The following is a 16,063-nucleotide window of genomic DNA, read 5'->3' as shown; positions in this document are numbered from 1 at the left end:
AAAGAAATCAGTTAAGATTTCTAGGCCATTAATACTAAGAAAAAGCTGTTGGGAAGGTACTTAGTTCCTTCAGATAATTGGGTATTGGACTTGGGAGAAAGATGTTGGAATTGCATGTTCCCTGTTAAGAAGGCTTCAGAAAGCAACTGAAAATGAGAAGGCTGAGCTCTCCCACAGCCAGCTGTAAGTCAGCACGTAAGCCATCACAACGCCCAAGACTGGACATCAGAGGTAAAAGTACTTTCAAGTCATGGATTTCCATGTACTTTTTGTAGAGGATCATCTAGACCTCTACAACCTTCCTAATGCTGTGACTCTAATACAGTTCTTCATGCTGTGGTGACCCTGACCATACAGTTATTTTCATTGCTACTTCATAAATACTCAGGAAAAAGGAAAAGGAAAATCAACACAGACATCTAAGCAACCAAACTGACCTGCCACTTATTGTACACTGTTTAAAGCATGCCTACTGTAGTATCAACCTTAGCACACTGACACGGGTGTCTGACATCAGGAAGCTTAGCCTCAATAGTGGATGAGAGCTGGAAGGATGAGGCAGAACTCCCAAATGTTACTAAAAGAAACAAAACAACAAACCCCAAAGATCCAGAAAGGACATTACTGAGTTATTTAACCTTGTATATGTGATATGAAACAAAAATACTTCATGTGATTTCAAAGAAAAATGTCATGAAAACCCTGAAAAGTATTAACTGAGAAGCTGTAGGCCTTGAAAATCCTGGTTATTTTGTTAGCATAATGCCAGTTTTCAGCAGGCCTCCTGAAAGATTAAAAGTCCACAGTTACTAAGTTTTATCATTCACTAGAAGTATCTCATATCACATTAAAATTCAATGCTCACCTTTAAAGTATTTCACAGTTTTAACTCTTAACTCTAAAGTAGCATCCTCGTCACATACAAAAATAGTCCGGGGATGCTGCTGGAAAGCGGACACAGTCCACATGTGATTGACGCCTTCCTCGATGGCTTTGTACAGCGCGAACGCCTTGTGTGCACCTGTTATGAGGATCATCACCTGCAGAATCATGAGCATCCCGTGTTAACAGTGAGCAGGACACTCTGTAACAGACAAGTGCGGACCAGAGCTAACACTTTACTACTGATGTATAGATACCTGCCTGGGAAAGAGAGAAGAGCTTCCTGATTGGAAAATAAAGAGCTTATGTGCGTTCAGTGAATAATATATAATACAGGCTAACACCCTAAGTCCCCAGTCCAGCTAAGCAATACGTCCTGTGTTGGACAGCAAGTGCTCTAAAACAACTGCGGTAGAGATCTGAACAACAGCTAGAGGAGCCTGAACTTCATCACCTAATGGGTGTGGTTATCTTTAATGCTGTTCCAAGCTCAGACTGCATTTAAGAACTTCAGATCTCCTGAAACAAAGGACTGCCCTTGCAGCAAAGGAGTGAGTTACTTTTGGAAAGAACAGAAGCTGCAAGTTCGTGGTTTTAAATTACTAGGCACCAGTAAAATAACTCAAAGAACATGCGGGTGTGTTATCAGAAGGGACCTTAGAATTTTTCAGCTATCAGTTCCTCCAAATCTGAAAAAAATGTACATATGCTTACACAGTGTTGTAGTTTTTATATTCTTTTTAATCAGCATTAAAAATATAACATAATGGTTTTTCATTATGACATTTTCATAAATAAACATACTTAAATAATTTCCTTTTTTTCTTTTCTTTTTGAGATAAGGTTTCTTTGTGTAGCCTTGGCTGTCCTAGAACTAGTTTGAACAGAGCTGGCTGCCCTTGAACTCACAAAGTTAATCCTGCTTCTGCCTCCTAAGTACCAGGATTGAAGACATGCTCCACCACCACCACCTGGATCATTTCCACTTTTTTTTTTAAACCTATTCATTTTACATCCTGCTCACTGACCCCTCCCGGTCACCCCCTCCCACAATTCTTCCCCAAACCCTGTTGTCTCCTCCTCTTCTAAGCTAATCGACCCCCACCTCCCACCAACCCGGATATCCCCATCCTGGCACTTTTAGGTCTCTGCATGAGTAGGCACTTCCTCTCCCACTGAGGCCAGACAAGGCAGCCCCTTCTTTATCACTCTCCCCTAATGATCCTGAAAGTCTTCCTTCCTCAAATCCTGATCATATGAGAACATGAATTGCTTATCTTTCTGAATTTAGATTAGTTTACTTAATTTTTTCTTTACAATTATTAAAAATTTGAATGGTTATGGCTCTAAAATATTTGAAATAATTTTATATTCATGTATGCATATGTTATGATTCAGTATTCTACAGTATAGGAAATGAAACATGAATGGATCAAAGTATCTTTATAAAATCATAATTCAAATTAATTTTCATTGGGAAACAACCTTAATTAACATTCAATGCATCACCTCAAAACCATTTGCCTTCTTAAAGCAAAAATTAACTTGTTTGATATAAGGCAAGCAAAAATTTAATGATTTCTAAATCAATTCTCCTTGTCGAACATTATTACCCACAGTGCTGTCCTAATAATGAAATATTTGTTACAGAAGCAACCAAAATGAGATGTGTGGGTGTGTACCACATGCACGCAGTCACATTATAGGCCGATTCAGGGCTTCTCTAATGATTCATTATGTTTGGAGCTTTGGTGCAGGAATGAAAGTCCCTTAGGTCATTAGCCAAAATCTCACAGGAAGTCCTCAGACGGCAACTGAAACTACTGCTTCTTTTAAAGAATGTTAAATGGACTTTTACTTATTTGTGTGTGTCTATAGCCATCGGCTCCCTCCTTCCAGCGTGTGCGCCTTGGGGACTGAACTATGGGAAACCAATATAGCCAATCCTCCTAAGTGTAGTCAAAAGCACTTTTTATTAATCAATCCCATGGGCTCCAAAACTATGTAGGACATTCTCTCTATACCCCTTTCGCAAATGCCAACACAACCACAGTTACTGTTGTGGTTTGTATATGCTTGGCTCAGGGAGTGGCACTATCAGGAAGTGTGGCCTTGTTGGAGGAGGTGTGTCACTGTGGTGGTGGGCTTGGAGACCCTCCTCCTAGCCACGTGAGAGCCATTCTGCTCCAGTTTGCCTCTGAACAAGAAGTAGAGCTGTCAGTTCATACAGTCCCATGCCTGCCTGGATGTTGCCATGCTTCCGGCTGTGATGATAATGGACTGAACCTCAGAACCAGTGAGGCAGCTCTAATTAAATGTTGTCCTTTAAGCATTTTTATTGAAAACTAGATGAATCTAAAATATTAAGCACCATAATTACTCAACATCAAAGAAAAATATTCAAAACAACATTACTTACCTCCCTGGCATCCATCACTGTCCCCACACCAACAGTTAGAGCCATGGTTGGTACTTTTGATAAATCTCCATCAAAATATTTTGCATTTGCTAAAATGGTGTCCATTGCTAGAGTCTTTAATCTTGTTCTTGATACTAAACTGGATCCTGGCTCATTGAAAGCGATATGACCATCTGGACCTATTCCTTTCAAAAACAGATATGCACACTCATATATACATGATATAAACAAGGTTTCAAACATATAGTATATCATATTTTCTCAAATTTCAACATAGTTATAAAGGTAAAGAAATCACCATAAACACACTTACCTTATTTTAGAACTGAATTCACAATATTAAGATATTTGTATATTTCATTCAGTATCCCATATCTGCTGAGTACACAGCATGGAATGACATGTATGTACCAAGAGCGGGGAGCACCACATTTACACAGCACTACAGGCTTCGAGGGCATTTTCACAACAGACAGTATTTGGTAACTCTGTGGCTACTTCCCTCATGGCCACCTCTTCAGGAACACAAAAAGAAACTGATGTGAAAGACCACAGTTTAGTAAACACTGAGATGCACTCGAATCATAGGCTCCTGACTACTGACTCCAGGGTTTGATATCCTCGCCGTGCTTTGCTTCAGTCCAGTTTAGGTGAGGCAATTAACTATGGTTCCCTTTTAGTTTTATTTCCTCATAAAATAATATAGAATTGCATTAGAAATACCTAAGATACCAGTTTTATATTACAAGCTTTCTGATTTTTCACTGTAATACACACACACACACACACATACTCTCTCTCTCTCTCTCTCTCTCTCTCTCTCATCTAAAATAAAATCAAATAAAATGCATAAAATTACACTTGGCTTTACAGGGATCTATGCAAGGTCTTTTCTGTTACACTTCATTTCCTTAGTGGTACAAGAAGAGAATGGTGGATGTTACTGGTTGCAATGATTTCATGACATACAGGTATCAACCACAGTGACCTATACACACCTGCTATATTTTATGATGGCTTTTAAAATATAGAAAAGAACATGATATTCCTTATTTGAAGACAATGGTAATTTCCTTAAAAAAAATCAAGAACCTTTAAAAATAAAAGTTTACACACCTGTATCATAGTTGTCAGCATTCTCAAAAAAAAAAAAAAAACAACCAAAAACCCAATTCTCTAAGTAATAAAAATATCTTTTACATCTATACTCCACCTGTTTACTTTAAGGAGACGACAGGTATATTTCACTGATACATGCTATATCATTAAGCTTCTCAGGCCATAGTAAAATAAGCAAGCTATAATCTAGTTTTGAAGAATTAAGAAAAATATAGTATGAATCAAATGTTCTAAAGCACAACAGTCTAGCAGTGATTACTGTGGGGTGTACACTTTTAATAAGGACTTACATATGTTTAATTTTCAAGGATTGTTTCCATTCCTGAGTACAGACCGGTATCTAGCACGTTTTAATTATACTTAAATGTGTTTTCAAATGTATCATTTTACTCTTGGATATACAAATGCACCATGTAATTGTCTTTAGATGCACACAAAAGAAAGGTTAGAGCTCGAAACATAAAACCTTCAGAAAACAAATCAGAGATCCTGTAAGTCTTATTAATGTTTTCATTGGTGACATGGGCCACAGAAAGCACATGGCTGACCTGAGCTTGGTCAAGTGTCCTGTTAGAGGAGCACCACTACATATGCTTTCTGCCACAAATGGCATAGAGACTGATTGATTCCGGATAATGCTTTATGCTCCACTAACTCTGTGGCCCGTACATCTACATTAGGGTCTCAGCATCCTCTCAAGAGCTCACTGGTGAAATTATATATATATATATGAATGACTTTTGGTCCTATAGTTCTTGTGGTCTTGTGGGTAGTTTGTAAACTTCCTTTGAGTAAGGCATTTGTGTGTCTCTACTACTCAGAAGTTAACATGACACACAAGAGACATTCAGTAAGTCGGAGCTGAATGAATTAATGCACGTTACTTCTCTTTGGTCAGCTCAGCAGTTTCTTCCTGCTATACCTCTTCTGCTCCACTCCTCACTACAGGCTGCAGGGGTCAGGGGGTGAGGATCTCAAAGGCAATTCCTTATGTCCCTATCGTTCTGAGTGAGAGTGGCAAGAGCAAAGCACTGCAAGCTGAAGCAATGGAGTCCTCACTAGAACTGATCCTTATCTGACGAACAGAAACAAAGCAAACACAAACACACGACTAATGACAGCTGCTGCTTAACGTGCCATTGCTTCTGTGAGCTAAGGTTTTTTGGTTCTTTCCAAACACTCAGTGCTTGATCCCCTCTCTAGGTTTTGTGAACTATACCAGAATCATTTCAGTGAACACACTACTAGACCCCCTCTACAAGTTATAGTGTTATTGCCAACAAAAGCTTCACCAATTAAAATATGAAAGTTTTTCCCAGTCTTCTTTAAATTTTATATAAATAAAATATCAAAGTTTAAGATATTACACTTAAGTTTCTTTATCTCTACCTTACTGCTGGGTCCTCCTTAGACACTTAGGATACACCTTACCTTTCTGTCATCATCAGAGAAAGAATGAAAGCTCTCAGAGGATTCGTTTCCTCTTTTCTCTTTCCTACCAAGAGAAAGGAACTCACATTCTAATTCCCTGGGTGGACAGTGGCAAATTTATATTCTTAGACTCTTCTAGTCCTAGGCCAATTCACAGTGCAGGGGAGAACCAATACTGCTTCAAGCCCAGCCTACAGTCTCTATTCCAACTTTACCTTTAATAAAGCTGATATTTTGATCCCATTTGGCACAGTTCTTAGTGTTTTTATTAACCAAACCCTGGAACAAAAGAAGGGTAAGTGGTAAGACCCAGATACCAAGCCTCATCTTAAAAATTCCAAAGACAATAACCTATATCTAGAAATGCAAAGAGTCAAATAAGATTCTTTCATGACCAAGTACATGAGCAACAACCATCAACCCACACAGGAAGGCGAACTCCTCTTCCCACGCACAGAATTACTTTCTGGATGACACAAATAAAACGTCAGGCCCTGGGTCATCAGCCTCCAATGAAAGATGTGAAGAATTTTCTTAAAAATGTTTCCTGGTTTGGGGGTAGTGAAGAAATAACTACAGGACGCTTAAGATCAAGGTGGTTAAAAAGCAAAGCATCAGTAAGAGTCGGTGAGAAGTGTAATTATAATGAAAGGGTGATTCTAACTGTACTTCCCTTTACCTGGAAGGTAGACACGGTGCTTGAGGAATCAGACCAAAAACAAACATGGAATAAAAAGAGAGGAGAGAGAGAGACACGACTTAACGCAATGGGAAATGATGAGTTTCTACCAGAAAGACTGGATAAGAGAGTTGTAGTCTCAGAATGCTTTCTAAATAAGAGCACAAGAGTCTTGATCAGCCATTCTCTTAGCCACTAAGTTAACTGTTCTTGCACTGAGTCTACAAGGGCTTTGTCGCATAGACCCTTCCATAAAGTCAGCAGATTAACAGGAAAAATAAATGTCTATAAATGAAAACATTTTTCAACCAGCCTTTTTAATCATTAATCTCTATAGTGTATGTTTTCACTATAACAGTAAATTGGTAAAAACATTTCTTGGAAAAAAATAAGATAAACTGTTTAGGAACGGTATAGTTTAGGAATTTTATTTTGATATGGAAATTACAAAAGTCTGTTTATACATTTCCAAACATCTGGTATCTGAGCCTTAATACTGGCAGGTAAAATGGAACCATATTTACAAATCTTGAGTATGAAAGTGCTCTATAGGACTACTAAGGTGATATTAGCAAGGTTTATTTAAAATGGATGACATTCTATTTAAAATAAAAATAATAAATGTTCTTGCTCAGACAAATAACAACTCTATCTACACAAGAAAATGAATAGTACTGGCTCTCTACACATAGATAAGAATTCCCTCAGAAGGGTTCAGTCACACTTGGTCATAAAAATAAAGTAAAAATAGTTCGGGAAGAACTACAGGGAATCCATGGACCATGACATTAATCTCTGCGGCTCATGGAAGAGCATTGAAGGGGCCATGAGCCAGCTGCATGCCATGAACCATTCTAAGGCACTTTAAACATGCCATAAAACTCAACTTTCAATGTCGGGAAAGTGAAAATTAATCCTGTCTTACACGGGATCTGGTTACACTGAACTTTAGTAAACTGAACCGGCATACACAGAACCTGGAGATGCCAATGTAAGTCTCACTGTAAAAGCCACCAGCATCCAACCACCTCAATCACACTCAGCCACTTCAACCATGAATCCACCTCACTACAACCCTAGTGCACACAGTTCTGGGAAACTGTCTCATAAATCAGATACAAACCACCGACAGGTAGTTTAGAGCACTAGTATGCTGGTTAAGTACTAAAGACAGATAAAAATGGTTTTGACTTCAATGTACTTGATTTATACTTTTCTGACGGCGACAAACTTCAACTGTTTCATCCTGGTAATAGGGAGCCACACTGTTACAAAGGGACAGACACCTATTTTTGGTACATTTATACACACACAAACATACACATAAATATATAATTTTAATTTATAAGTGGAATTTGGTAAACCAAACATTCATTCTCTTTGGAATTTAAGGCACTCACAGAAATGAACTGGTCTAAGAGTTGGTGATAAAAAGTCTTACGTTGCTTGTGACTGATTTGAATGATCTTAGCGAAATTTGAGTTATCTGATAAAAGTCCACCCATTTCTCATGTGTTTAGCTCTGTTAAGTAGCCTATGCGAGAACAAAATAATCAAACACTCAACACAATGACCTGGCAGAGTATTTTCAGGCTGGGGTAAACTCTCAACCTTAAGATGTAATCAGAATAGTTTAACAGGGATGACAGGGATGGGGACCTACTTCTCAAGGCATAATGTAAACAGCGTGTTAACTGTTATAATTTTGAGTTTATTTTTACCTTATGTGTACTTTTTAAATGAAAATAAAGTAAAATTGGCATCCTTCTATTTCTGCAGCTGGACATTAACAGTCACTAACAGGTGTCTTTTGCACTATGCAGTGGTGACATTTTTGTTCTTTTTTTAAAAACAATCTTCAAATATTAGCAGACAAATGATTGATGGCAATGTGTTCTTACATACCTCCAACAAAAAGATCTATTCCTCCGGCTTCTTTTATTTTCTCCTCAAATGCATCACACTCTGCCTGCAAATCAGCAGCGTTCCCATCGAGGATGTGAGCATTATTAGGATCTATGTCGATATGCTTAAAGAAGTTATTCCACATATAAGAATGGTAGCTTTCGGGATGGTTTCTTGGAAGTCCTAAATATGAAGTTAATAATAAAAACTCTAACTTTCCCCAAAAGACTTCTTTAAAGTACATTACATTTTAAACTGTTTGGCTTAAAACATGCTTCATATATACATGTGTCACTTTAAATGTCTACACTAACAATTAATTTGTAAACACAGATGAAAATACTAGTATCATTCCCATTTAACAGATGAGCACAGGAAGCACAGAACTCCCCCCAAATCATACAGCTGGTGCAGGGTCTGCAATTCAAACACTGGGAGTCTAATTCACTCACTCAGTCACTACATACTTCTAAAACATGTGCAAACTGTTATCCTTTGACTAGCTTTTATTTTTTGTTTTTGACGTTACAATACAATTACATCATTTCCCTTTCCCTTTCCTTCCATGTACCCTGCCTGTTTCCTGCCTCACTCTTTTAAATTCATGACTTAATGGTTTTTAATTGTTGTTACATATGTATGTGTACATTCATATATTCCTAAATATACAACGACAACATGCTTTGTCCATATTTAATGTTAATTGTACATATATTTATTCAGGACTGACCATCTGATCTGGTATTGAATAACTAATTGGTATGATCTTCCCTGTAGAAAACAAATTCTCCTGCTTTCAGCATTCCTTAGTTCCTGTAATTGTGTGTGTAGCGATGAGGCCCCTTGGGGTTTCACTTTCCATATTAGTGTGTATATTCACGACAACTTTGTTAAAGCCATGCTTAGGCAGACAAGGGTGAGACTTCATGGGTGGAAACCACACCCATAATGTCTATAGTTTTAGAGAACTAATTGCTGGCCACATTCCTCTCATATGCACCCTACATGTATGTAAAGTATGTTGAATCATAACAGTTATCTGACTGTAACTTATACAGATGCTGAAAATATATTCTGATATTTATGCTTCAATAAAGAATTTCTAAGCAAATCATAGATCCTTCCAGTTAAGCAAGTTAACAGATTACACAACTTTGTGGGTGCTAACATGAACAACACTTAATTTAAAAAATAAAAAAGCTATATGAACTACCTTTGCATATGTATGTATCACTTAATTCTCTACAATTATCCTTTAAGGAAAAAGGAGCGAAGCAGCAGAAGGGGAAGATAAGGAGAGAGAAGGGAAAAAAAAAAAAGAAAGGAGAGAAAGAATGGCTATGAATGAATTATGAATGGAATGCACCATGTAACAACATAGGTAAGCAGCAAAATGAGTGCACATTTCCAAGTCGTGTATCCATTATACTGTGCTATTATCAATTTCACCACAAAGCAGTACACAAAGGGTCTCAAAATTCTAATGATACATGATATTCAACATGTAATATATAGTATATTCAATGTATCTTACCAACATATTCATCCATGTTAAAAGTCTTCACATATTTAAATGAAAGGTTTCCACTCTTGTGGTATTCTATTAGTTTTTTATAACATCCTAAAGGTGTGCTCCCTAAAAAAGATAAAGTGACCATTTTTAAATAACTTGAACATCTATTTAAATATATTTATAATTAAATTTTTTATGAGTAACATTCTACATTTCAAAATAAACAACTTAAATACAATGTTCATGATAGGCTGAGGTGGTTTCTTTCCAAGATGCTGTGAAATGTCATTAAACCATAATTTGGTTAATAAAGCTGGGAGCCCATCACCATACACGGACGGTAAAGCTATTCTGAACTGTTCTCAGTATTTTGAATTGCTTTTGCAAAGTATAAAACTAAAATCTTTTAGATTAAACACTTGCTGAAAAATCCTGAGTTTTAGTGCGACTTCTGTAGTGACAGAAGCTAGGGTAAGGTAATCTTGGCAGCTCAGGCTTCTGGTTCTTGTTTCTCATTTATCTCCTACGAGTTTCCCTTAAAAGGCTTAGGTGAGAAAGAAAAGTATTGCTCCTTTAAAACAGAGACTACTGCTAGGAGATCCTCAGAGGGAACATGTCACGCTTATGCAGTCATTATTTCATTTTACATGCTCTGTAACATTATTTGATTAATTTAGCAAGCAGGCTTTTGTTTTCTCTTCATAATATGACACAATAAAGATAAGTTTATCATCTTATGGAGGGCCTCCCCCTTTTGTTTATTAAATTTGTTTTATAGTTTTCATTATAACCACAAGAAAAAAAGGCACCTTTACTAGCCTGTGACTTTTTCAGTCCTGGATGGAATAGATTTCTAGCCCACTCGTTACCACAAAACAAAAACATCAGAGAAATAAATACTTTCTGGTGCAGTAGTTAAGACTTAGGCAGTATTTAGCCATCTGTTAGATGTTTAAAAAAAAGTTGCTGGCCAAAACAACAAAGGGGATTGAGGGCTTGAGGAGTAGTAGACTGTCCCCCCTCACTTAAGTAGACAGAGTAACAAGTGACTATAAACAATACCTCAGAGATGCAGAAAGGAGATGATCAACGTGATGTAGCATGTTATCTTATAAGTTACTCATAAGTTATGGATAAACAGATGGATAAAATGCTTCTGTTTTATTTCTAGAAGCACAGGCATCTGATAGACAGCCAGGAGTCACATGATTTAGGATTATCTGAATTTATTTCAGTGTGAGGTAGCCACAAAGGTAGTTACAAAGAACACATTCGACTTCTGACATTTAATCCGTGTAGTTAAAGGAAACAAATGAAACAGATGATAAAAGTGAACCTGTTCCAGAAATCTCATTTTATTATTGGCTTTGTGATGGTCAACTCTTAACTACACAAGCTGTGCTTAACAGGTGCTTTCTGTGGCTCGAAGACTGTTAGGGCTTTTTCTGTTGAGAAGAACTCACAAGACAGATATGAAGTAAAAAAAAAATGTGATGTAAAGAAAGAAGACCTCAGAGAATTTTAGAGTACGGGAATGATGAAAGAGACTACAATCTTTTTGCCAAAAGAATGATGTAAGAAATCGTTTCACTTGAGTCATGAAGGGCTGGCATTCTGATGACCATAAAGCGATCTGTACGGTAGGCAAAAGATGGAGAAAAGGGTTCAAGGATAACATCTATGTGCCCAGCATGTGGCTACATGCTATGGAAATCCCTTATATAAATCCCAAATCCTGGAAAACTGGCAGGTTCCAGGTTGAAATGATGAATAATTTGCTAAATACCAAATGGCAATGGAGCCAAGGATGTGAAACTGGATGTGTTAGCTCTGAAACATACAGAGGTGTAACAGGGCAGCAATGTGGTAAAGCAAAAGCAGTAAGCCAGAGAGGTCAGGCCTAACCTCGGAACCACAAGCAGCCCAATCTGGGGCAGGCGAGCGCTGAAAGTAAGGGTCCCAGGCAGGTCACAATATGCAGATTAAAAAAAAGTCACTTAAAGTGACCCAGAAATCGCGCTTGGTGGGAGACTAACTTATGTACAGGATGTTGTTTTTAACCTCAAACTGTACGCTCCAGTTTCGGAAGCAGCAGAGACAATCAACAAAGAGTGTGGTATAAAATGCCAGCAAGGGTTTCTCAGCTCGCCCTTGGCAGGTGTACACTTACACATTTAAATACATACGAAACATGCCTAGCGCTCGCTGCTAACATGCACTACTTGGGAGTCTCTCGGTCCCCAACTTACACTATTCCTTCTGTGTCATAACTGAGACAACATCATCGACACAGGCAGCCTGAGAATAAGCCATTCGTGGTGCACAAATGGATGCATGGCTTTGTGGAGCCATCAAGGCCTACTCGAGGGTGCTGATGTGAATGTGCTCCTTGAGTTTGCTTGGGTAACAGAAATACCCCCTTGCCACTCTCACCAGGACCTTCTGTCCTGGACAAAGAGTGAGGAAACAACATAGCCAACCTGATTATCCAGAAAAACGTAATTCCTAAAAATCACCCAAGTGAAATGAATCGTGGAGATAGGTTTTATATATTTAGAATATCTGTGGGGGGATCAGGAGAAAATAGTCTATTTAAATAAAACATGCATGGGAGCTTAAAGTGACACAGCATTGACAGCATTCAAAAGATCGGCAAGCACACATAGCTTTAGCTGCGCTTCAAAGCAGTATTTAAGCTACAATAATTAGGGCTACTTTATCTTTTGTGGATGTAAGGAATCCAAAGCTCGAGGTGTGTAGAACGAATTAACTGCAGCCATTAAAATTCAGTTCTGAGTCTGGGTCTCTCAAAACCTATCAATATAAAAGTACCCAATGGTCACGTGGTACCAACTGGTCATTTTAAAAAGGCAACTCTGAAAAGAAAGCCAAGGCATGTAGTTGGTGTGTGAGTTATTTCTGTGATAAAGCAACAAGAGCTTTTACAATTTCCCCTTGAAAATACTTCTATCAACAGAAGAACGAAAATGAAAAGCCTAAGAAGATAAGGGCTCATAATAAAGGTAGCATGGAGTCAAAAAGCAGCAGTGTGCAATTTAGTCATCACCTGTTAGCAATAAAAGAGCTCAGCTGTGAGAAATCACATGACTAATGAGAGCAGTGTCCTGGAAACTCCAGAGGACTAGGAAAAGGCACAAAAACATCACGGTCATCACTGAAGTCAGGATACTTCGTGAAACTGCAATTTTTGTGGTTGTGGGTAAAACAGAATTTTAACAAGTAGAATCCACCTGTGGAGGGTGCGACAGACTGCATATACTTCTGGCTTTATGTACTAATATGTTCAGAGCTATAGAAAATAATGGAAAGTACTTTACTAAGAAAAGCCCTATTTCTTCCACAACCGTAGAGAATGTGAGTATATAAAAATAAGAAGTATGGTTGATACCTGTTGGTAAGCCCAGTGAAAAGTATCTGTCCTGTCCAGGCTTGAATTTGATGATACGATTGCAGATGTACTTGGCTGCCCACTCACTGGCCAAGTCATAGTTATCAAGAATTACAAGCCTCATTATTGGTGATGTACAGCTCTTAGTCCAAGAGGTTGAAACCTATGAAAATTCCAGTACAGAGGACTTTAGACATTTTTCAGAACCCAGTGTATAATATGTTGATTTTTAAAAAGGGCAATACTTAAGGAAAGCATGCACGTATAAAAATATAATCCATACTTATCAAACAATAGTAATAGCATTCTCTTTTGCCAAATAGGCACTGAGCTTTTGGCTCTGGGTTAGGTCATTTAGATGCACACATCAATCCACATAACAATCCTGTAAATTGGGGCTGGGGATTTAGCTCAGTGGTAGAGCGCTTACCTAGGAAGCACAAGGCCCTGGGTTCGGTCCCCAGCTCCGAAAAAAAGAACCAAAAAAAAAAAAAAAAAAACAATCCTGTAAATTGGTTTCAGAGAAACTGGACTCACATGTGGTCACATGGGTAAGTGACACAACAGAATTTAAATTCAAATGAAGTCATCACACTGCACTGTATACAAATATAATATAGTCTCTGATCAAAGCGTCCATCCTTGAACAAAAAGAAGCAACATTCCTTAACTACAAGTCAAGTACTCTAAGGGTTTAGTGCCTTTGAATTACTTACCAAAATCCAGAATGGCTGCTAAAAATACTATAACAATCAAATTTCTGTTCTGTCAAACATGTTTAAATCCCACCAGAAATAACTTTCAGAATCATTCTTTACACACCATTGACCTATCAGATATGCATAAGCGTGCACGCATGCACACACACACACACACACACACACACACACACACACACACGATGCAGAGAAAGGATTTTAATAAGATCATACTTGACTAAAAGTACTGGCCTCTTGAAAGAGAATTCACAAAAATGCAAATTTAGCATCGAAGTGTTTACTCTTTTACTTTAAAAAAAAAGTATTACAAAAAATCTGTACGTTCTATATGCAATAACCGCAAGTCAAAGATTTAAATTTCTATTTTCACACTTAAATATGTCAATCACCAATAGCGACCCTTCAATGACATGGTAGCTTCAGCATTCCTGTTCAGGAAGTAGGCACTTTACACAGAACACTAAATCAAACCGTTTCAAACAGGAACAGAACATCTATTAACACATTCAGAGAAACTAAAGAATATTTTTAGGAACAGGACTTGGAATTCCAAAACAGCGAAAAGTATGGTCACTATAATCTAGAATTCTCAGACAATAAGAGATGAACAGCATTTACAGAAAAGAAGGCACAGAGTTTTTAAAACTCAGCTTCATAAGGGAACTCTGTCTCCATTTAGGTCTACCAATAATCTAACATGAAAAATAACTTCAGAGTTACACCAAAATCTCCCCAACTGCTGCTAGCTCTCCCAGATGTGGACTTCTAATACGATTCTTCAGCAAACAACCAGAAGAAAAAGGAATTGTGAGGAAGAGCGATAGAAGTCGGTGTATTTCAGCTTTTCACACGTGCCACGATTTACTCCATGTTAAACACTACGCTAGCCTCCACAGACACAAATTTGATGAGTTGGACCCTGGTGTTATAGAGTATTCCATTAACTTAATAATTTCTAAATCTGTGATTATTCCCCACTTTCAAGGTAGAAACTGTCATTCAAATTCTGCAGATGTTACAACCCTGGTGTTATGTTTTGGAGAGAGCTGGACTTAAAACATGTTTCAAATGTTTTATCCATATGAAACCACTAATAATACTTGTAAAAAGACTCAGGGCCCCTCTCCTTAGCTCCAACAGATCTCAAAAGTTGTTCAAGAACCTGTTAGGTATCACAGGGGATTCTTGGACTTGAGCTAAAACGAGAAAAGTTTCAAGGTAGCAACCAAACGTCAGGCAAGTTGTTTGGTCTCTTTAAAGAGCTGAGTTCACCTCCAAAATTTCTCAGTGAATCCCCCTCACTCAATATAAATTCTGTATATTTATTCAGATGTTTAATATCCTCCTTTTCCATGTTTTGCAGTCATCAGAAACCGAAACTGTCGATGCTTTCTGACTTCAGCATCGTGACCAGGTAGCATTAAAAATTGCCATTAAGGGCTTATAGCAGGTGCTGATTCATTAGGGCAGGGCATCCCCGGGAAACTGACTGAAGCCAAGTCCCTGAACTCTCCATGGGGTGGTAACTTCTACACCACGGAACTTTCACAGCTTTTCTACTAGTGGGGCAGTCCAACAACCCACGCGCGCGCGGGGTGTGCTGAGCTTCTGTAGCACCCTCCCCTGATCTGATGAGTGATGCCCCAGACCTGCGGGCTGCCAGGGCTGGGCAGACAGCGCTGGGCCAGGACTGCTCTACCCTAAGCAGCCGCGGCAGCGTGAGGAGAGGGAGCTGTCAGGCGCTGGAAACCTCCGGTGGCCCAACAGAGGCCGATCTCCTACACCCGGCTCAGGGGCACTAGGCAGGAGCGCCCAAGCTAGACTTCGCGTCGGGCCCCGGGAATCTGCGACAACGAGCCGCGTCAATGCCCCGATTCGGAGCTGTGTCCCCCTAAACTCACCGGCGGACCTCCAGCCTCATCCAACGACGGAACAGCAGGACCTAACACACCCAGCAACCCGCCAGCGACTCCAGCCGGTGAGGATT

At 38.6% G+C, this 16,063-nt stretch overlaps 1 protein-coding gene across 4 annotated transcripts in view; it reads right to left on the bottom strand.

The window, feature by feature from the left end:
• Gnpda2 (glucosamine-6-phosphate deaminase 2) overlaps positions 1-16,063 on the bottom strand; it is an 18,026-nt gene extending 1,963 nt beyond the window's left edge. The window contains exons 1-7 of one of the 4 annotated variants that reach the window (XR_015636533.1): positions 15,978-16,063; positions 13,358-13,520; positions 9,970-10,071; positions 8,436-8,618; positions 6,067-6,130; positions 3,302-3,486; positions 866-1,040 (exon numbers count right to left, since the gene is read on the bottom strand). Coding sequence is in view for 2 of the 4 variants with exons in the window: in NM_001106005.1 (NP_001099475.1) it covers positions 866-1,040; positions 3,302-3,486; positions 8,436-8,618; positions 9,970-10,071; positions 13,358-13,481 (769 nt within the window). In the remaining 2 variants the exon portion in view is untranslated. 4 annotated transcript variants of the gene reach the window in all.

This window comes from Rattus norvegicus, chromosome 14, assembly GCF_021556685.1.
Source record: "Rattus norvegicus strain SHRSP/BbbUtx chromosome 14, alternate assembly SHRSP_T2T, whole genome shotgun sequence".
NCBI classification, from domain to species: Eukaryota; Metazoa; Chordata; class Mammalia; order Rodentia; family Muridae; genus Rattus; species Rattus norvegicus.
This window is presented reverse-complemented; position numbering and strand designations above follow the sequence as displayed.